Source organism: Maylandia zebra, linkage group LG20 (assembly GCF_041146795.1).
Source record: "Maylandia zebra isolate NMK-2024a linkage group LG20, Mzebra_GT3a, whole genome shotgun sequence".
NCBI classification, from domain to species: Eukaryota; Metazoa; Chordata; class Actinopteri; order Cichliformes; family Cichlidae; genus Maylandia; species Maylandia zebra.
This window is the reverse complement of record NC_135186.1, coordinates 10,811,948-10,833,302: the sequence shown is the minus strand read 5'-3', so window position 1 is coordinate 10,833,302 and position 21,355 is coordinate 10,811,948. Positions and strand designations below refer to the sequence as shown.

The window sequence follows — 21,355 nt, the reverse complement described above, 5'->3', positions numbered from 1 at the left end:
GTCCCTTCTTCCTCTTTGGGCTGTAGACCCACACCAGCTCCCCAGCATGGAAGTGCCTCCCCTTAGTGGTGATGTCGTAATTCCTCTTTTGGCGCAGGCCTGCCTTCGCCAGCTGCTCTCGGGCGTAGGAATGTGCAGAATCCAGCCGGTCCTGCAGCTTCCTTGCGTAGTCCCGGCCCGGTGGTGCCTCTGGCGCATCCGGGGGCTTCCCAAAAGCCAACTCTGCAGGAGTTCTCAGCTCTCTCCCTAACATGAGCAGGGCAGGCGTACATTGGGTGGAGTCCTGTACTGCCGACCTGTAGGCCATGAGGGTAAGGGGAAGATGGTAATCCCAGTCCCGTTGGTGTTCTGAGGTAAGGATGGCTAGCTGCTGGGCCAGCGTCCTGTTAAACCTTTCCACCAGCCCATCGCTTTGGGGGTGAAGTGGGGTGGTGCGGGTTTTCTTAGTCCCAAGGCGTTCACACATGGCAGCAAATACCTTGGACTCAAAGTTACGCCCCTGGTCACTGTGGAGGGTCTCTGCTGTTCCAAAGCGGCTGAACATCCCCTCCACTAATACATCAGCGACCGTCTCAGCCTCCTGATCTGGGATGGCGTATGCTTCCGGCCACTTGGTAAAATAGTCCATGGCCACAAGAACATAGCGGTTTCCTCTGTCTGTGCGAGGAAATGGGCCCATGACGTCCACAGCTACTCGCTCCATTGGGGCTCCTGCTGGTTGCTGCTGAAGCTGAGCCCGGGACTGGTCCTGTGGCCCTTTGTGTGAGGAACATGCATCACAGCTGCGGCAAAAGTCCTCCACGTCCCTCCGCTGTTGACCCCAGTAATAGCCCTGGCGGAGGCGGCGGAGAGTCTTGGAGACCCCAAAGTGGCCGGAGCCAGTGCTCCCATGGCAGGCTTCCAGCACAGCTGACCTCAGCGACCTTGGCACCACAACCTGCCACCTCTCCTCCCCCGTGGCAGGATCCTTCCAGGCACGCTCCAACACCCCCTCCTTCAGCCTGAGAGCTGCAAACTTGGCCCATAGCCCCCTGGTACAGATGGAAAACCCAGTGACCTCATCCCAAAGGGGTTGCTCCCCCTTCTCCAGCCACTGCAGGACCGGCAGCAGGTCCGTGTCTTGTTCCTGCCGTGCCCTCCACTCCGCTGCATCCACCACCAGAAGAGCCCTGCAGGCGAGCTGTGCTGCTCTGTCTATTGTCGTGAGTTCCCGCTCTATTTCCTCTCGCTTCTCACAGTAACGGCAGCCAGCTGCAGCACATGGGCGACGAGAGAGGGCGTCTGCGTTAGAATGGTGCGTCCCTGCTCTGTGCTCCACAGTGAAATTGAAGGCTTGGAGCTCCTCCAGCCAGCGAGCCACCTGTCCCTCTGGCTCCCTGAAAGACATCAGCCACTGAAGGGCAGCATGATCAGTTCTGATAACAAATGCTGTGCCGCACAGGTAGTACTTAAAGTGTCTCACCCCCGCCACCACAGCCAACAGCTCTCGTCGTGTGACACAGTAGCGCCGCTCACTCCTGTTCAGGACCCGGCTGAAGTACGCCACCACCTTCTCCCCTTCCGGCCCAACCTGCGACAACACCGCTCCCAGCCCCACATTACTTGCGTCAGTGTCCAGGAGAAAAGGCAGGGCGGGGTCAGGGGGGGCAAGGACTGGAGACTCTGTCAGCGATCTGCGGAGGGTGTCGAACGCCTGCTGACAGTCCCGGGTCCAGATGAAGTCACGGTCCTTCTGCAGCAGGTGGAAGAGTGGTGCGGCTATGGAGGAAAAGCCCTTCACAAACCTCCTGTAATAAGACGCCAGTCCTAGGAAGCTTTTGAGCTGTTTCTGGTCTGCTGGTGTGGGCCACTCGGTAATGGTGTGAATTTTTTCCTCCAACGTGCTGATGCCCTCACGACCCAGCTTGTGGCCCAGAAACTCCACCTCCCTCCTCATGAAGTGGCACTTGTCGGGGTGCAGCTTCAGGCCTGCAGCTGCCACCCTCTCCAACACTTGTCTCAGGGCATCCAGGGCAGCATCAAAGGAGCTCCCGTGCACTAGAAGGTCATCCAGGTAAACCAGACACCGTTGCCGTGGGACGCCAGCCAGCACACTGTCCATAAGCCTCTCGAAGGTCGCAGGAGCATTGCAAAGACCAAAGCTCAGGACTTTGAACTGCCATAGTCCCCTGTTAGTGCAGAAGGCTGTCTTCGGTCTGGATTCCGGGGACAGTGGCACCTGCCAGTAGCCACTCCGCAGGTCCAGGGTGGAGAACCAGGAGGACCCGGCTACTAAGTCGAGAGACTCATCAATCCTGGGAAGGGGGTAAGAGTCCTTCTTCGTCACTTTGTTGAGTGGTCTGTAGTCCACACAGAAACGCATCCTAGGACTTTTTTTCTTAGGCACCATCACCACCGCGGAGGCCCACGGGCTATCAGATGGTTCTATGATGCCCGCCTTCATCATTTCACACAACTCTCTGTACGCAGCCTCCTGATGAGCCAGGGGCAGGCGGCGTGGGCGCACTTTAATAGGCTGGGCATCCCCGGTCTCAATGACGTGCTCTACCAAGTGTGTCAAGCCAACATCACTTTCTTTCAGGGCAAAAATGTCACTAAACTCTTTTAGTACCTGCCATAGACTCTCTTGCTGCTGTGGAGTCAGCCCCTCACAGTTCTTTGACCAGATACTCCTCACTGCTAAGAGCCTCTCCTCCTCCTCCTCCACTCGCTGTTCTGCTGGCGGGTCTGCAGGGGTCTCTGCGGTGGAGGTGGACGCCGCGGCAGATGCTGTGCAGACCGGGGGAGGAATAAGCGGCACCTTCTTCCCATCAGGGGTTACGAGGAAGCCTTTGCCTAAGTCCAGTACACCGCCAATGGCTCGTAAAAAATCCAGCCCAAGGATGCAGGCGTCCTGCACGTCAGCCACCCAGGCAGCATAAGACACACCGAGGTCCCCCACCTTGAACTGGAACACTCCCCTCCCTCTCATTGGGGCCAGATCACTGGTCACAGTCTTAAGTTGCACATTAGTCGGTTGCACAGCAGCTCCGGTTGGGACAATATCGGGTCGGACCAGCGTTGCATTGGACCCCGTGTCCAGCAGGGCCGTACAGGACACCCCCGCGATCGTCACTGGAACATGGCAAAAGCCGCCAACCTGGGTCCAGCCCACAGCGATGGCCGCACCGGGTGGAGGTGGCGGTGGTGTGGGGATGTCATTCTCCCAGGCCCGTGTACTCCCGCCTACACGGGCCCGTAGGCGTTTCCCTGAACCGCTGCAAGCTTGGGGCACTGCCTGATGAGGTGTCCGGGTTGTCCACATCCCCAGCAGCTCTGTGGTCGGCGGTGTGGGCCAGCCCGAGGGGAAGGCGACTGCAGCGAAGCCGCCTGCACCAAACTGCACAAGCCCGCTGGCGTCTCCATCTGTTCCACAGGTGCTGACACAGCCCTCACCACGTGTGCGTCATCAGTGCCCCCAGAGGATCCTGCAAGCATCTCCCTCTCCAACGCTAGCTCCAGGGCTGCACTGAGTGTGGCTGGCCGAGCAAGCTGAGTTTGCATACGGAGCTCTTTAGGGCTCAGGGCCTGCAGGAACTGGTCCCGAGCTAACTCCGCTTGCACTGATGGTGGCATGCTGTCATACGCCCTCCGGCAAAGGCACTCGATTTCATGGGCCAAAATGCGGAGGGGCTCGCCTGGCAATCTGCGTCTGTTGTGGAACTCCGACCTCAGCAGCACTGGTTGGTTATACTGCCCGAAGCGCCTCTGAAGTGCTCCGACCAGAGCATTATAATCTCCCCTCTGCTCCTCGGTCAGCAGCAGCAGGCATGCAGCTGCATCCTCACACAGACACAAAGCCAGTTGGAGAGCTTTATGTTCCTCAGACCAGCCAGCTGCAACAGCTAACAGCTCGAACTGTGCGATAAACACTTCCCATGGCGTCTTGCCGCTGAACTTAGGCGTTTTTATATTCGCTGCAGCTTGCTGGGCGCCGCCATGTTTGTTTACATCACGTGACGGCGCGCCAAGCGAGGTCGACTCCTTCCCGCCGGAATCGCGGCCGCTGTGCGAACAGTTCCCGAGCCTAGTCAAACCTGGAGAAAATCCAGCCTCGGCAGACAGCCGCAGCGCCGTTTCCCTCACTCCATGGGCGGGCGAGCGCGGACGAACCTCCCTCTCCTCCGTCTCCTTCTTAATCTTGCCCGGCAACATCCTCGTCTCGTAACGGCAAGCGTCGCCAGCAACAGGGTGTCGGGCGTTCTGGGGTTCTTTTTTCTTTCTTCACTTCTGACACCAATGTAACGTTCACAAGAACCAGACAGTTGGGGTCTCAGTTTGTCCGTTTATTTGGCACATAAGCCAGCGGGTTGTTAACTCAGGGGGAAGCGCTCTCGAACTCCACCTCTCTTCAGCCTGGCACACACACAGAACAACCAGGTCCCACCCACCCCTTCCTGTACACCACAACCAAACATGAATCTTAAAGGAACAACAACAGTGTGCAGAGATCACCAACATGTCACTGTACAATAACACTTAACCATCGTTACAATATAATATAATGTAATATAATATTGGATAATATGGTGTGATATGATAAATCTACCCTACCGCCTACTGGTGTTGGCCAGAGGGGCCGATGGCGCAATATGGCAGCCTGGCTTCTGTCAGTCTGCCCCAGGGCAGCTGTGGCTACAACCGTAGCTTGTCTCCACCAGTGTGTGAATGTGAGAGTGAATGAATAGTGGCATTGTAAAGCGCTTTGGGTGCCTTGAAAAGCGCTATATAAATCCACTCCATTATTATTGTTATTATTGGATTACTTACGAGTTTGATTTGTCAGCAACTTTCTGCCAGCCCTCTCTCCTTGCTTTTGCAGCCTTTGCAGTGTTCCCTTGCGTTTTAATTAAACTCTGAAACTCCTGAAATCCCTCACTCAAGAGTTCTTGCTCTGCTGCCGAAAAATACCGAGCGCGCTCCTTCGCCATTTTCGCCAACCAATCAGCGGGTTGCCGATCACTGTTTCTGCTATCGATGCGTATCCCCTTTTACGGCACCCAGTGATCGCACATTACTTCATCCAGCTGTACTAATCGTCAACAGCAGGTGTGTTCGGGGAACCGGATTAGCGAGCTCACGGTTAGCGCGATGATTTGATCTTGGATGTTTCATTTGATCTTGGATGTAGTAAGCGACGTACGAAGCACAGGGCCAAGGAGGAGACAACTTGCTGTTGTTGCAATTCCTCCTCCTGGCCCACTGAGGTCAGTAAAGGTCACTGATTATTTTATGAGTTTCTGCTTTTGTACAGGGCATCTTGGGTTCTGGCTTTGCCCTCAAAGTCCAAGAGCAGCACAGACAGAAGCATTTTGAGAAGAGACGTAACCCCGCTGCAGGCCTCATACAGGTATATTGTGTGATAAGATCACTAGATTCAATTTTAAACACTGTTTAATTCTCAAAACAAAAAAACTGAGAAGCCTTTTTAAAAATTTCCTCACCCAGGCTGCTTGGAGGTTTTATGCCACCAACCTTTCCCGTACAGATCTGGTGTCCACGTGGGATTTTTACGAGCAGACTGTAGCTATTCCGATGTACAGGTAACCGATCAAATAAAGTGGTTGAATCATGCTACACATTATTCAGCATTTTCAGGAAATACAACTGTTTACCCATATCACATTCTGCCTTCTTTCTGAACCTTGAAAGCCAAGTTGAAAACTGAGCTCACAGAATAACCTCATCTTATTGTATTCTAAACATCTTTCTTGGATCAGAAGAATCACACACCGGTGTGGCTTTACACTTTCTGCTTTAATAAGGCTTTTCTTTTTAATGGAGAAGCAGATGAGAGTCTTAGCAGTGGCACTCTGAAATGCTATTCAAAAGACAAATACTGCCCTTGGCCAATTTGAAAAATTAAGCAGACATTTTGGTGTCCAGCTGTATGAATTAGCAAATAAGCTGCCTTGCTCGACTCTCACAACACAGATTTCTTTTGCTTTTAATCTAGAAGTAGAAAATCATTAGTTGTCTATTTTGAAATGAGTTCACTTACATTCCAGTTGTAATTTAAGCAGAAAAGGTTATGACCAACTGAACATAACTTAAGGCAATTAGCTTAAAAAGCCCAAAGGCGAACTTTCACCTTTTGCAACTGAGCTGATGAGGCTGTCTTGATAGAACGACTTCTTTGAAGTTCTTCTTTGTCTTTTCCCAGACTTATCCCACCTCTGAATCAGCTGGACCTGCTGAGGAATCTGAAGGGCAAATCATTCAGGTATAACAATGACATTAGGAGTGACAAAGTTGTTGGTGTGATAGCATGATCTCATTATGATGACACCAACGGTGACTCAGTGATCTTGAAATAGAAGGGACCAGTGCATCAGAGGCTGAAATAACTATGTGCACTGCCCAAAATATACACTGAATGCCTTGATTGTCACAAAGGAATAAGATCTCTGAACCCTGTGAGTCTGGTCTGCTTGCCGCACACTTTGCGCTACACTTCCTGTGTTGCCTTCCTTTTGTGTTACCAGCTTTTGTGTGCACTTAGCTCATTGTTGCACTCAGTTCATTTACTGTAGATTAACAAAAAAGAGGCTAACCAAACATTTATTTTAAAACACCTTGTTGATGCAAACATCAACCTGTGACCATAATGAATGAATTTTATGGAACATTTTTTAAAACTATTGTTTTCTTCTATTAGTTTATTTGTAATGGGCAAGCACGGAAGAACACTGACAGTTTCACTGGCTCTATAGCCAGAGCAAATTTTCAACCCCACTTGATTGGAAAACCTGTGCGACACTTAGAAAATTCATTAATATACATTTACCAGACAATTTAGTAGTTATAATCTTGGCTGCTCAATTAATCGAATTTTAATCACGATTACGATCTGGGCTTTCAACGATCATTAAAAATGACTGAGCCGATTATTAGCACCTCCCTCGTGCTTTACTCTCGCGCTGCTCCGTGTGGCAAATCGAGCGCACCTCTCTGCATTTCGAACGTGTCACAACAATTAAGAGGACCCGAGGGAAGCTAAGCAGAAGTTATTTGGAGAGGAGAGTGACTGCCGTTGGTTGAAAAGAGAGGTAAAAAAAACTTCAGTGGTGTGGAAACATTATGGGTTCGCGGAGTCAGACGTGGATCAAGTAGACACAGTGTGTAAACTTTGCTACGGTGTCATAGCTGCACCACAGAGCAACACTGCAAAGTTCACTAAACATAGATGTTTACATTTTTCATTTATTTCTTATATTGCAAACATTTGCACTGTTATCAGTATTTGCACACTATTTAATATTATTTTTTAAAGTCATTATTCAATACATTGTTATTGTTAACCCTTTAAATCCCTGTAGAACCAGAACCGCTTAAGCTAGCGCAATAATTTGTTTTGCATATGAAACCGGAGGAGTTGTACTTACATCTTATGCCATCAGCTTGTCCTCGGTCACGGTTTCCTTCCACATATAACTTTGCAAATATTGCATAAAAAGCGCTTGCAGGAACAAAAACATAATATTCCAGAAACACGCTTTGCCGATCCGATCAGCTGTTCGTAACACTTCCCACATTGAACAAGACCTCAATGCAAACTATCGCATGTCTGCAGTTTCCTGTCCGAAACCGGAAGTGACGTCATTTTGCGGAAAATGTAGTTTTTTACTTGCAGGCCTTAAAAGCCTATACTGGTGTTTTTATAAGTCAAGTTTGACTCTATACTTTTCTGAATAGTTGCTGGGATGCTTGGAACTCGAATTGCACTGCTTAAAATAGTTTATTTTGATGCACATGCTGTTTTCTTTGCAAATTTGCATCATAGGATTGTTTTTTTTGTTTTTCCTGCAGTATATAAAAATTGCTGTATCTCCAAAATAAAACTATGAAGACACTCAAAATAAATTTCCTGTGGTGGGAAACTGTTTTTTGCAACTTTTTTGTATTTAAAGTTTTGAGGGATAAGCCTCTTAAATTTCCCCAAGTAGAAATATATGTAAAAAAAACAAAAACGATTTTTAATGTTTTTGTAGTTTATTGCACTTTTTTGCAATTAATGTAGTTACTATGGACTTAATGCATACATATTATTAAAATATGGACTATAACAGTTGTATTGATGTATAGCAACTTGAAATGCTCCCAAAAATGGCACTACAACATGTAAAAAAATAAGCTCTGGCGGACTTGGTTCTATGGTAGGTCTTAAAGGGTTAAATAAATATCGTCAAATAATCGAGATGTCAATTTCAGTGAAAATAATCGTGATTATCATTTTTGCCATAATCGAGCAGCCCTACTTGGTAGAAGTTAGTTAAACCCCATTTTGCTTTCAGAACTGCCTGAATTCTTTATAACAAATGTTATAACAATGGTAAATGGCCTGTATAGCGCTTTTCTAGTCCCTAAGGACCCCAAAGCGCTTCACACTACATTCAGTCATTCACCCATTCACACACAGGCGATGGCAAGCTACATTGTAGCCACAGCTGCCCTGGGGCGCACTGACAGAGGCGAGGCTGCCAGCCACCGGCCCTCTGGCCACCACCAGTAGGCAAACATGGGGTTAGTATCTTGCCCAAGGATATTTAGCATGCAGCCAGGATGCAGCCTGGGATCGAACCACCGACCTTCTGATTAGTGGCTGACCTGCTCTGCCACCTGAGCTACAGCCACCCCATGCTGCAAATCTCCTGATCCAGGACAAGCCAAATGTTCTCCACTGGATTGAGATCTGGTAACTGTTGAGGCCATTTGACTACAGTGAACATGTTATTATGTTCAAAGAACCAGTTTGAGATGATTTGAGCTTTGTGATGTTGCTCATTATCCTGCTGGAAGCAGAAGATGTAAGCCTGTGCAAATTGTAACCTCAGTTTCCTGTTGACAGGTGTGGTCTTCTGCTGCTGTAGCCCATCTACCTCAAAGCTCAACGTGCTGTGCGTTCAAAGATGCTCTTCTGCATACCTTGGCTGTAACAAGTGGTTGTTTAGGTTACTATAATTATAATATATTCAGACCGTTCTCTGTAAACCCTCGAGACGGTTGTGTGGGGAGAATCCCAGCAGATCCTGTTCCTATAATGCTCTAACTAACCTGTCTGACACAACAGCCATGCCATGTTCAAAGTCACCTAAATCACCTTTCTTCTTCATTCTGATGCTCAGTTTGAATGTCAGCAGGACGTTTTGGCCACAATGCAGTGAATTGCTGCAGTGTGATTAGATATTTGCGATAACAAGCAGTTGAACAGGTATGCCTAACAAATGTACGGTGGCCGCGAGAGGCCAAACCGACTGCAACCTAAGAAAACACCAGCAATAAGAAAAATGCTGCAAAAGCACACAAAACAGAAATAAGAAAAACAACAACAAAAATAGGAAAAAACAGATTTCAAAAAGCACAATGGAATTGTTTCTGGGGAGAAAATAACCCGACGGACCAGTTGCAGGAACCCAAAACATGGTAGGTGTGTTTTATCATGATTCATATAATACTGATGACGAACTTTTAGGCTAATAGTTAGGCTAACACACTTACCTCTCATCTTTTCTTTCCTCACAAAACCGATAGATCCACTTCTTTTAACTGTCTCCCAGCGCAATTCTTAGCATATTTTGTTCCTGCAACTGGTCTGTCGGGTTATTGTCTCCCCAGAAACACTTCCCTTGTGCTTTCGGAAATCTGCTTTTTCCTATTACCGTTTTGTTTTTTTCTATTTCCGTTGTGTTTTGTGCACTTTTGCAGCGTTTTTCTTATTGCTGGGGTTTTCCTAAGTTGCAGTCTATTTGGCCTCTCAGGGCCACCGTACCAATTGCCTATGAATGCAAAATCTTAGCAATAAAGGTCCAGGTTTGATCCTGGAGGAATACCTGTTCGAGTCGTGTTATGAGGCTCACTGTAGTTTTACATATTAAGAGAAAATATGTCAACTTTTTGGTTGGTTTGAAAATGAAGATTCTTTGAACCCCAAGGTGCTGAAGTGTGAATAGGAGATAGGAAGCACTTAAGAATAGAAAAAAGTGCTTGTATGTGAACGAAGCGATTTGAGTGCTCAGGCAGGGTAGAAAAGTGCTATGTAAGAACCAGTCCATTTACCTTTTGTATTTACTTAATAGCCTAAGGTTTCTTTTGTCAGTGGAGACAAAAACCATTGCAGAAGAGTGAGTAAATACTGGACACTCATCACAAAATTTAATCTTCATAAAAATATGAAAGATCATTCAGTGTAAGCAGGCAACTGTTGCTGTTGTTTAGAACTTGTTTCCACTGCCCCCGTGTGGTAACATATATATTGGTTTTTTTTTTTCAGGTTTTTACAGATAATTTTTCATCCATGTCCATAACTTGTATCTTACATTGTGTAACATTTATGCCTTTTCTGCTCACAGGAAGGAGTCACAAACAGAAACCTCTCCCAGGTCTGTGATCTGGTTTTATCTCTCGCCTCTTTCCTTTGCCTTCTCTTCAATTCTGCTCTTAGCTGCTGCTGAGACACTCTTCTTGGGGGAGTGTGCTTACTGTACATCAGTGTGCGAGAGTGGGGGTTTGTGTGTCTGACATGGGTGTGGCTGCGTGTTAAGTGCCTCCTTCAAGAACGGTCACGCTGCATTTGCTCACATGGTGCTCAAAGATCAGCTCACTTTGGCCTCATTCCCAACTGGCAGCTTTATTAAATATTAACCGATATGCTGTTCTTTGATAGTCTACCTTTCAGCATCACCTTGGGAAAAAGTGATTTTGAACACTTTTGCTTGATTTTTCTATCACTCTGTTTTTTAACACAGAAAACAAGTGTAACTATTGACAAGGTGGTAACACTTTATCGTGGCTGAATGACAAACCTCCTTATAATCCAATTGCATATTTTAGACTCACGTGTAAAATCAGACAATGATTTAAATGGCAAAATGAATAAAACCAAAAATTTTTATTCTTTAAATGAGGAATAAATTACAGTCACAGTAAAGCGTTACTGGCATCTTGGCACACGCTGCTGTTTTTGTGATTCTACCCACTTCTATTTTATCTTTTTTGTGTCTCCTCCTACTGCCCACCACTCCAGTAATGAAAATGCACACAAAGACAGACTTTGCGGGTGCTGTCCGAGAGCTATTAGGTATAGTTGCTGCACAGATACTAACAACTGCACTGCAAGTCTGTGTGTCTCCTTCTATTCCTACCAATGTTCTTTTCTTCTGCAAGTGCAAGTAAAGGTAGAGGAGTCACAGAATAAGGACATGTAGCACTACGGAAAGTACACAATCCGACTTGTTACTATTTGTAGCGTAGTGAAGCTCTGTTTCTGATGTCTACATGAGGAGATTCACACGTAAAAGCAACAAAGAGCTATTTCTAACTTTTACCCTTTCCCCAGGAAAGGTGCAGATTTACATCCTTCTTTTATGGTTTCTGTTTAGTAACGTCTTGCAGTTGATTTGCTGGCTGTCTTTTTTGCCCACTCAGCCCCGTTCAGCAGGCAAGGTGCATATTGCTGATTACCTAATGGTTACCACGTGCCATACGACGATGATTTTATTTTTTTGTTGCATGATTTGTGTTCACTTTTTTTGCATAGAGCCAGACCACAGCTCTTCCTTTTGAGACGCAGTGTCACTTTGCTTCCCATGCATGCCTGCTTGTAGCTTCCTGCTGCTTGCCTGAACCACCGAATGCTCTACTATGTTCGTTTGTGGACATGGCTCCTTCTGCTGTAGGACATTGCCCATTTTGCATTTCTGCTGAGGTAAGATTTATTATCACATTGCAGATGAATTCTACAAATTCACAAGCTAGGGCTTAAACACAGTAGAATACAGACATTTAGCTACAGGTAGTCTTTCATTAAAATGATGCTGATAAATGCAGAGTTAAACAGGCTTAATTTACTGTATTGTTACTTCCTTTTTTAGTCGGAAGCCGAGTCTGAAGGACAAAGTGTTTCCCAGTCCTTCTAAGGCTCCTGTGTCCAAGGGGAAAGCCCAGTCTCCAGGTGGAGCAGATGATGGTGCTGAAGCAAGCCCCAGCAAGGTCACCAAGAGCTGGAGCTTCACCGACAAGAACCGAGGGGCGAAAAATGCCTTCAAAGCTCGGGGCAGCACCTCGCGCCAAAACTCAGAGGGTGAGGAAACTGATCATCATCTGACCAGAATGAGTGTAGTAGTGTTGTGTAGTATAACTGAATACACAGCCATACAGTGTAGAGACTTGGAGAATTCTATTATTGTAGGTGGGAAACCTCAGAAACTGTATTCAAACCATCATGAAAACTGTAGAAAATGGCAGACACTTATTAAAAGAGATGTGGGTGTTGTGAATATGAAACTACATTCAGGACATGGAGGCCCTAGCTTTTGTATGGAGCCTGAAAGCAGAGGTGAGCGGGTTGCTGCTTCCTCCGGTGTCTCATCTCTGTGCTCCGGCTTCACATTTAGCTTGCATACACAAACGTGATATCTAACGTTCCAGAAGAATTCAAGTTGAGTGCACTTCCCAAAATTTCCAGGAATTCATTTGAGCCAGTATGACCTTGGCTATTTGTTCAGAGACCAAACTTTAGGAGTCAAAATTATTTATATTAAAGAAAACTGAAAACAAAACCAACTAAATCTTATGTAACTATAACACTACTAGTAACACTAGCTCAATATACAATCATTGCCAGAAGTATACATACATTCATCATGGGCATAAATGGTAAGTGTGTGTTTTTAATGTTTTTTCTCAACTGTTCTGTTTCTGAGGTCCAGAATTGTACAGGATACATCAATAATAACTTTTTCTTAAAAGAATTGGCTGCATAAGATCCACACGGGGTCAAAAGTATACATACACCTCAACTAATATTTGGCTAAATGTTTTGGGAAGTTGCACCTTGACCAGATGCTTTTGGTTGCCATCAACAAGATTCTGGCAGAATTGGTAGAGTTTATTTAAACATGTTGGTTTCCAAGCAGGGACCTAGCTTTTGAGCATAGCACACAAATTTTCAGTAGAGTTGATCGTTGGGGATTTGTCCATTCCTGAAGTTTAACAGTCCATTTCTAAACACTTGCAGATTCCAGGACAATCGGTTTAAACATACAAGTTATTCAGATGTGTCGCCAGTTTTCTAAGGTCCAGAGGAAGACCCAGACTGTCACCCTCAGATAAGACAAGAGAAAATTAGTTAGCATGTTCCTGAACAGCCCAGGAACCACAAAGGCTCAAACCAGACATTAACTGGAAACTGCTGTAAGGTACACAGTGAAGCAAGTTTACATCACTGTGGACTGAGGGGGTACCAGCCAAGAAGAAGCTCCTGTTTCAAAATCAAGCCCATCAAGCTCAACTGAAATATGCAGCTGCCCACATGGACAAGCTAAATGCCTTCTGGAGGAAGGTTTTATTGTCAGACAAGACAAAGGTTGAGCTATTTGGCCCCAGTGACAAGAGATGTTTGGAGGAGTTAAAGGTGAGGTGTTCAAACCTAACAACCCTGTATGAGCTGTCAAGCATGGTGGCGGTAGCATCATGCTCTGTAGCTGTTTTGATGCCAGCAGTACTGGTACTTTAAAGGATGAATAAAATGAATAAATGAGGACTGCCTATATATTTTTCAGCTGTATTAACATTACATTAAGATATTAAGCTTTTTGAATATACTTCCAAAAGCCCCAAACTCAGACTTATTGAAAATTTGGGAATTCTACTTAAAAGCCATAAGGTCCATACCAGGAAACAAACAAGTTTAAATATCCAGACACAATTATGTCATAAGCTAGGTGATAGCTACCAGGTATACCGTTATATGCAGTGTTGCCAACTTAGCGACTTTGTCGCTATATTTAGCGAGTTTTCAGACCCCTTAGTGACCTTTTTTCTAAAAAAGGTCGCTTAAAAAAGACGTGAAAGCGTGTATCGCTTTTACTCTCAACAAGCAGCGGGTGCTGTAACGCAGTCAGTTCTTCTTTTACTCTTTTACTCTTATGCTGTTTTGTGGATCACAAGGTTTAAAACTACTTATAAACACACACACACAAAGTAACTCCACCAGAGTGCCTATTTCGGGTCACTTTTGCCGGTCCAAGCCCGGGTAAAGGAGCAGGGTTGGAATTGTGACATTAAAAAAACCAATAATTGCTAAAAGAAATTTAATTTGTAGTTCTAAATAAACTCTAAATGCATTTAAGGCATTTTTTACTCACTTTATGTCTCTTCCACGATGTTATTTCTCTCTCCAACAACATAGGTTACAATTAGATTAGCATGACCAATTATGCAAATTAGGCAATGACGTCATTTAGCGACTTCTAGCGACTTTTAGGACAGCCAATAGCGATTTTCCTTACTGAGGAGTTGGCAACACTGGTTATATGCTGTACAATCACTTGACCTTAGAAAAAGAACAGTTTATCGAAATCAATAAAAGCAAAAACTTACCATAACATTCATGCCCAGGACGAGTAAACTTTTAGCCACAGAATACTTTGGCAAAACTTGTTTATGATCAACAGTTTATCTGACAAACATTCAGTTGCTGCCAGTGAACATGTAGCAGAGCAGTGCCAGGTCAGCAGCTCACCAGCTGTGTGAGTTTAGAAGTTACTGTCAAAACCTCTTTGAGTTGCAATCAATGTGGAGACTGTAGCTGAGTTATCATGCAGACATGTATGTTCCCTTCATGTATACAAAAATTTGTCACTTCTATGACAAATCAAATTTTTAAGAACACATTCAGGAGACCGTCACTTTGGATGTCGTGGTGTGGTGTCATCATTTAGTGCTAGACAGTCCCACTGCATCCATGTGTCATCTGTGTCACTATCATTAGAATATTTCTCTTCTCTCTCCATTTCTTTGCTTTCTGTTAAGCAATGTGAACCAATTCTCATTAGCTGTCTTTCTTCTTTCACTTCATGGCATGTTTAAGTGCTGATTGAAATGCAGGACGAAGACTTTGGACTGAAGAGTTCTCCAGGTTAGACAAGTCATCATGACATGTCTTCAGTAAAGACTGTAACATAGTCTATAATGTCTAGCTGTATAGTTTACCATACATGTTATATAAAGCTTTGAAACATATGTAGTTGGTAAGCTTAAATCTAAGAGAAGAGAGACCAGCCCGTTCAAACATGATCCAGAAACCATTCAATAGACTCCACACTTTTCCATGTTTGGAATTGATTTGTCTGCCATTTTCATCCTGCTAGAATCCATAACAAATCTTTTCCCATGTCTCTCCTCTCTCTCTTTTTGCAGCAATTGAAGGTTTAATAAGTAAGGCATTGGGATATTTTGTTGGTTGACTTCTATAGGGAAAATTATCCAAAGACAAGTCAGCTTCACCCAGTCTGAGAAACCTGCATGCTGATATCTGCTGAGATATGTTCACTTGACATGAACCCTTTGTTATGCTGTTTTTCTCACTGTGATGACTGAGGGCATGAGTCTAGCAGAGTCTCCCATGGAACTAATTATTCCATATTTACTTGTTATGATTGTTAGAGCACCTCATGTAATACATTTGTATTTATGGTAGCAGTAGGCTAAGCTAAACGGGTTCAAGTCAAGTGGTGCCAAGATTATCCAAAACTGACCCAGAGACATGCTCCCAAACCCTGCTTTAGCTTGCATGAGGAGACCTCACTTTCCCTACCAGATTCTGAGAAAATTTCTGATTTCCACTAATTAGGCCTTGACAACTCCATGCAATATGCTTTAAATTCTGTAGACCAGCCTTCCAGTGCTAATCTGTAATTGGTGGTGGGAAGAGAGTACCTGTCTTTGAAGGTTACAGTAAAGCTTTATCACCTCAGCACTATCCTTCAATTCTGCACCGAATCTTTTTACCTGTCGTCCCACGAAGCTTGCTCACACACTCCCAAACTGGCTAACTGGCTTGAGACCAACTGTAACACGGACACTTGCACCTTTGGCGCTGAAAGCGACGGCTCTGCTCTGCTTCTGCTGGTGACGTTTGTCATGCGGAAGCAGATGTAATTTTTTTTAAAAGAGTGTCCTTGCATTTGCTTTCTAGAGGCGAGCCTTCCGGGAGAGGAAGTTGGTGACGATAAGAGCTGCCACTGTGAATTCTTCACTCAAGAGTTACCACCAGGCTTGAAAGTTGCAATCAGAGCAATCTGGTAAGGACTCTCTGAATAAGAGGTTTTTATGGTTCTGTGATTGGTTATTTCATGTAGTGTAAAAATAACATCTGTGGTCATCTGTGTAGCTATTTCAGTGTTTAAAGAAGTAATAATAATAAATAATGTACAATGATGGACTATTAGCTAGAATGTAGTTAAGTTAAAAGATTCCGACAAGTTTTAAAAAGAGACTTTTTCATTTGATTTGATTTTATATGATGGATTATGCAGAAAAAATAGAATTGGGCTGAAAGGTCTATTGCTTTATTATGTATTCAGGTTGTGTATTTAAAAAGAAAAGTAACTAAGTAATAAAGTAACGAATTACTTTTGAAAATAAGTCATCAGTAAAGTAATGGGATTACTTTCTTGGAGAGGTAATCAGTAATTAGTAACTAATTACTATTTTCAAGGAACTTGACCAACACTGGTTGCCATGCCAGGGTGTCGGCTGCTGCTGACGTCCAGAGATGTGCATGATGTGTCGTTTGACGCTGGTGCCTCGATGCATCAGCCTCAGTGATATTAGATGCTCAGAAATAACTGGTCTCATTAGTAGGATGTGGAGGTAGTGGTGATTCAGAAGACAGCAAAAACTATTGGTTTAGGATTAGTCATCATAAACTGCTTGGTTATGTTTAAAAGAAGTGGTTTAAAATAGAGCTCTTCACAACTTTATGCTACATATTGCAAAAATGACATTTTGTGAAAAACCAAAAGGCCCCTTTTCACAAGTTGGGAATGAAAGACCTGTCTCACCTCATGCATTACAGCTGCCATAGGACACATTTGTGGACATTTGAGAGACAACATATATATTTAATGTAAAATGGATGACAACCATCAGCTACCAAAAATGTATGCCCAAAATGTTGGTTTTAAGTTGGTTACATGTAAATTTTCCATATAATTCTGTTACATACGTACAGTGTAAAATGTTATCTGATCAATGTGATCAAATGACTTTATTTGGTGTGCATTCAGTTTGTACCAATCATATTTTCCTAAAGCATTAATCATTTAAATAAATAAACCGTTGATTTGTTATATTTCATTTGCATTTTACTCCGCATTGCACTTTTTGTTTGTTTTGAGCAGGAGAATTCTTGGGAGTTATTCTGAAATGTCTGCTGTGATCTGGTCATTTGTTTTCCTGTCACGTGACACGTTTAACAACGATGTCTCGCCCCCTCTCCCCCCCCAGCATCATGAGCTTCCTGGTGTCAAAGAGGAGGTTCAAAGAGAGCTTGCGACCCTACGATGTCATGGACGTGATTGAGCAATACTCCGCTGGTCACCTGGACATGCTGTCGCGCATTAAGAACCTGCAGACCAGGCAAGAAGTCCTTTACTCTTGAATTAGTCATTTCTTTAAGAAATATGTGTCAGTAGTTAGTTTAGTTAGCTTAATATAACAGTGGAGCTTTCATCTACTAACAAAGTGCTTTTAGTGGTCACTGGATACACACATGTTGTGACACACAAGCCATTGATTTGCCTGTTTCATTTATCCAGATACATGTGTTGTATTCAGATCTGTTACATATATCGGTAGCTTGATGTCCTATTAGCGGTCACTCCTTCAGCTCTGAACGTGCCACAGATTGATTTTGGATGTAACACTGATGTCTAATTCACATTGTTTTCTATGTCAGTTTTCCCTCCTACAAGCGAGCTCCTCACACCTTGATCCCCTGAAGGTCTAACATGTACAAGAAATATATTCCATCAGTGAATCACACACACTTTCCATCCATGAAACAAGCCAGACTCACCGTATGTCTCGTGTGTGGAATATATTGCAGACGTGTTCTCCATACCTGATGTGATTCCCACGTTGCTTCATTCTGCATTGCACTCATATCGTCTCTGTGTGCCTTGCCAGGATAGATATGATTGTGGGGCCGCCTCCCCCAACAACACCTCGCCATAAGAAGTCCACTGAAGTTCCTAGGTTAGGTTAATAGACTGCACCTTTAGAATGACCATTTTATCAGCATTATCCTCCTTATGCCATAGTAGCAGTTACATGCTACCTTACTGGTTCGATTGATGGAACCCCTTTTGAGTTCAAGCCATTGACATGTCTCATTGAGCTAGCGGGATTGTGATACATGAAAGCAGGGGTGCAGGTGCAATAGTTAATAAGTGAAATGGCTTAACAGACTGCTTTATGTAGAACATTTTAAGGATGTTGTTCTGTTAGCGCTGGTGACAAATGATATCAGCTGCTGTCAAGGAAAGGCTAAAAAAAGACATTTTGCCGTTTGCTCACTGAATCTTAACGAGCCGTTTCACATGGCCTCGCTCAAGAGGGGTTTGAAGTGCTAAATGCTTGCTCTCTTAGCAGAAAGACAGAGGGAGAGCTCCCCCAGTAGGATGCAATGGAAATGAAGCATGAAGCACCACTGAAGCATGCCAAGTGATGCATTTTGGCCGCAGACAAAATGTCCCTTCAGTTTAGACTCTGTTTTGTTAAACGAAAAAAAAGAAAAGGAAAAAAAGATCGTCTTACTCACATTATGCATGCGTCCACACAATCCACCTGAACTCAGTAGTGTCTCAGGAAACGTTCACCTTCTGTAAGGCCATCATTTATTCATTCAAACATATTTATTTGCAGCTTGACAACAATCATCACTAAAATAATTTCATTACTTTTCAATGCAAGACTAATCTACATTTTGGCATCCCAAACTTCTTGAGTTAAAAATATTGGGGTCAGACCCTGTGGCAAAACAGAGCATATCTACTATACATATAACTATACACTTGTATAATCATATTATAATCTAATATATGACACTATTTTCTCTAAATGTTAGAGTTGACCAGATAGTTGGTAAAGGTCCCAAAGGTGGAGGAGATGCTGTGGAGGACCAGAGTATGATGGGACGTCTGGTCAAAGTGGAAAAGCAGGTAGGAATGTTTCACCCAGGTCTGTGAAGGTCAGTCTGGAAAGTTTTTCTTTTCCCGCCAACATCAACTTATGTTGATTCCTCTGATGGAACACCGTTTTCTGTCTTTCTGCAGGTGGTCTGCATGGACAGGAAACTCGACTTCCTGGTTAATGTGTATGTGCAGCGTATGGGTATCCCCCGTTCCGAAACAGAGGCCTTTTTCAACTCCAGGGAGCCGTATCCAGCCCCGCCTTACCACAGCCCCGAGGAGAGCAAAGAAGAGAAGGAGGAAAAGGAGGAGGTACAGGAGGTGAAGACATGCTCAGCAGCTGATGTCCCATGCTCTGACGGGTCCTTGGAAAAGAAAGACCCTTTACTTGGTCGATCCGTGGCGAGATCAGTTGGTACTCCCTCTGGGAGCAACAGCCGCCCCTCTACCTCCTGGCAGCACCAACTGCAAAACCCCATCAGCCAGCCTGCCTGGAACAGCAGCGTGGCCAACACCCCTTCGCCAGTAGGTGGCAGCGGCGACCATTCGCCCACCCTGTTCCGCCTCCCACCTCCACCTGCTCCAGCTCATGACAGATCCTCTTCGGGTCAGGGTGGCAGCGGCAGAGAGAGCGGCTCCCACAGCAAGAGGCGCAACAGGAGGCACAGGTGCCATCGAGAGGTCACCGCAGTAGATAGTGACACATCCCTCTCCATCCCGTCGGTTGACCACGAGGAGCTGGAGCGCTCGTTCAGCGGCTTCAGCATCTCCCAAGCCAAGGAGGACTTCTTTGGGCCCTCGTTCTTTACAGGCTTAGGAGGGGGAGCCGGAGCAGGGCCCGAAGCCGGAGGTGGACCTTCACTCTGTGCCAGGGTCAGACCATTGCTAGCAGAGGGGGAGTCGGACACAGACTCTGACCTCTGTGCTCCCTCGCCTCTGTCTTTCACCGGAGAGGTCTCAGGTGGAGAGAGGGGGTGGGCTGGGCTGAAGTAGAAAGGACTGCTCTGCTGGCAGACCTGCTGATTGTGACAGAGGCTGATGCCCCGATTGCCAACATGACCGTATCATTAGACCTCGTGGCCACAGGCTCACTGTAGATGATGGCTGATACAGACTATATTGGGCGGTTATGTGCAGTTGTCTTTTTGCGATAACAGTAAAAACGAGTTCTCACAAAAACAACGGGATCATCCTTTATCAACATTTAAGTTTGTAATGTAACACTTCACTGGCAATGCTTGATTACGGTTACTTTTGTATCCACTCAGAATTTGATTAAATAGCTGTTTAGAAACCTTTCTTTAACTTAGACAAGAAGCCTTTTCGTTATGGTACTTAGTTAGTGAGACGACACTTACACAGTGTGGATTTGTATGAAACAATAAAGAGAATTGCCATTTTGGTTCCTCTTATGAGACGTATGAGTAGCATTTCAGCACGTCTTCTGTTAAACACTGACCACTTTAACATTCAAAAGCTTGCTGGAGTTTGTAACGCGAGACTGTTGAAATCTTATCACGTGGTTAACGTAGTGTCTTGATAACTTCCATACCTTAGGATGTCTTGAGGTGTTATGTTGCCAAAACCTTAGCTATGATGATCAGTTAGATTCTTGCTGATTTAAAAAAAAGAAAAAAATGCTTCATTATTAATTCAGCCTGGCATTTATGTAATACTATGGAAGAACTCCCCTTAAAGTAATACTGAATACTTCTGTAAGGATACACTAAGGAACCACCTGCATGATAAATGATTGATTTAAGGACTGTGTTAAGTAGGCTGCAAAAACCAAACGGTGACAAACAGTCAAACTGTGTTTTTCTTCTATACAGTAAGAGAGAGTGGTGAATTTAATTTTTTTTTAAAGTGCATGCATGACTGGTTTCAAGCTATGTTTTAATTTTTCTAAGGAGCTTTGCTTGAATTCCAATCATGTAAATGCAGCCTGAGCTTGCTAATTTCAACAGCTCTTCTTTTCTGGGTAAATATGTTCATCAAATTCTATACACATTAAATACAAGAGCAGATGTTTAATGCTGCACAGGTATGGGAACAGGAAGGGCATTTGCTTGTACATTTTGTATTGCTATTACAAGGCATGCAGTGTTGAAGCTGGATTGAGTGCACGTGAAACTTTCTCACTTGTTACTGACATGATGGTATTTAGCCTGCAGTGCATTGAACGTTCATTTAGATTGATGCTACGTCAGTTTCAGACTAAATGAGGAAATGCAATAAAAAAGCAAGCAACGCAATCAAGAACTCATCCTTTAAAATTGTTGCCTTATTTCCACACCAAAATTTTAGAGGTCCACAAATCAACAATTTCATTTTTAACATTT

General features: G+C 44.6%; 1 protein-coding gene across 9 annotated transcripts in view; it reads left to right on the top strand.

The window, feature by feature from the left end:
• Window positions 1–20,870, top strand: part of LOC101486775 (potassium voltage-gated channel subfamily KQT member 2) — a 45,575-nt gene extending 24,705 nt beyond the window's left edge. For 2 of the 9 annotated variants that reach the window (XM_012925153.3, XM_076878259.1), the window contains exons 7-18: window positions 5,294–5,389; window positions 5,488–5,582; window positions 6,203–6,262; window positions 10,389–10,418; window positions 11,063–11,116; window positions 11,910–12,118; window positions 14,909–14,956; window positions 15,238–15,255; window positions 16,016–16,121; window positions 17,329–17,460; window positions 18,950–19,043; window positions 19,158–20,870. In XM_012925153.3, coding sequence (XP_012780607.2) covers window positions 5,294–5,389; window positions 5,488–5,582; window positions 6,203–6,262; window positions 10,389–10,418; window positions 11,063–11,116; window positions 11,910–12,118; window positions 14,909–14,956; window positions 15,238–15,255; window positions 16,016–16,121; window positions 17,329–17,460; window positions 18,950–19,043; window positions 19,158–20,006 — 1,791 coding nt within the window. In that variant the 3' untranslated portion in view covers window positions 20,007–20,870. Of the gene's footprint in view, window positions 1–5,293; window positions 5,390–5,487; window positions 5,583–6,202; window positions 6,263–10,388; window positions 10,419–11,062; window positions 12,119–14,908; window positions 14,957–15,237; window positions 15,256–16,015; window positions 16,122–17,328; window positions 17,461–18,949; window positions 19,044–19,157 lie in introns of those variants that run through there. The other 7 variants (XM_012925154.3, XM_076878258.1, XM_012925155.3 and 4 more) reach the window with 7 other exon arrangements.
• The last annotated feature ends 485 nt before the right edge of the window (window positions 20,871–21,355 follow it).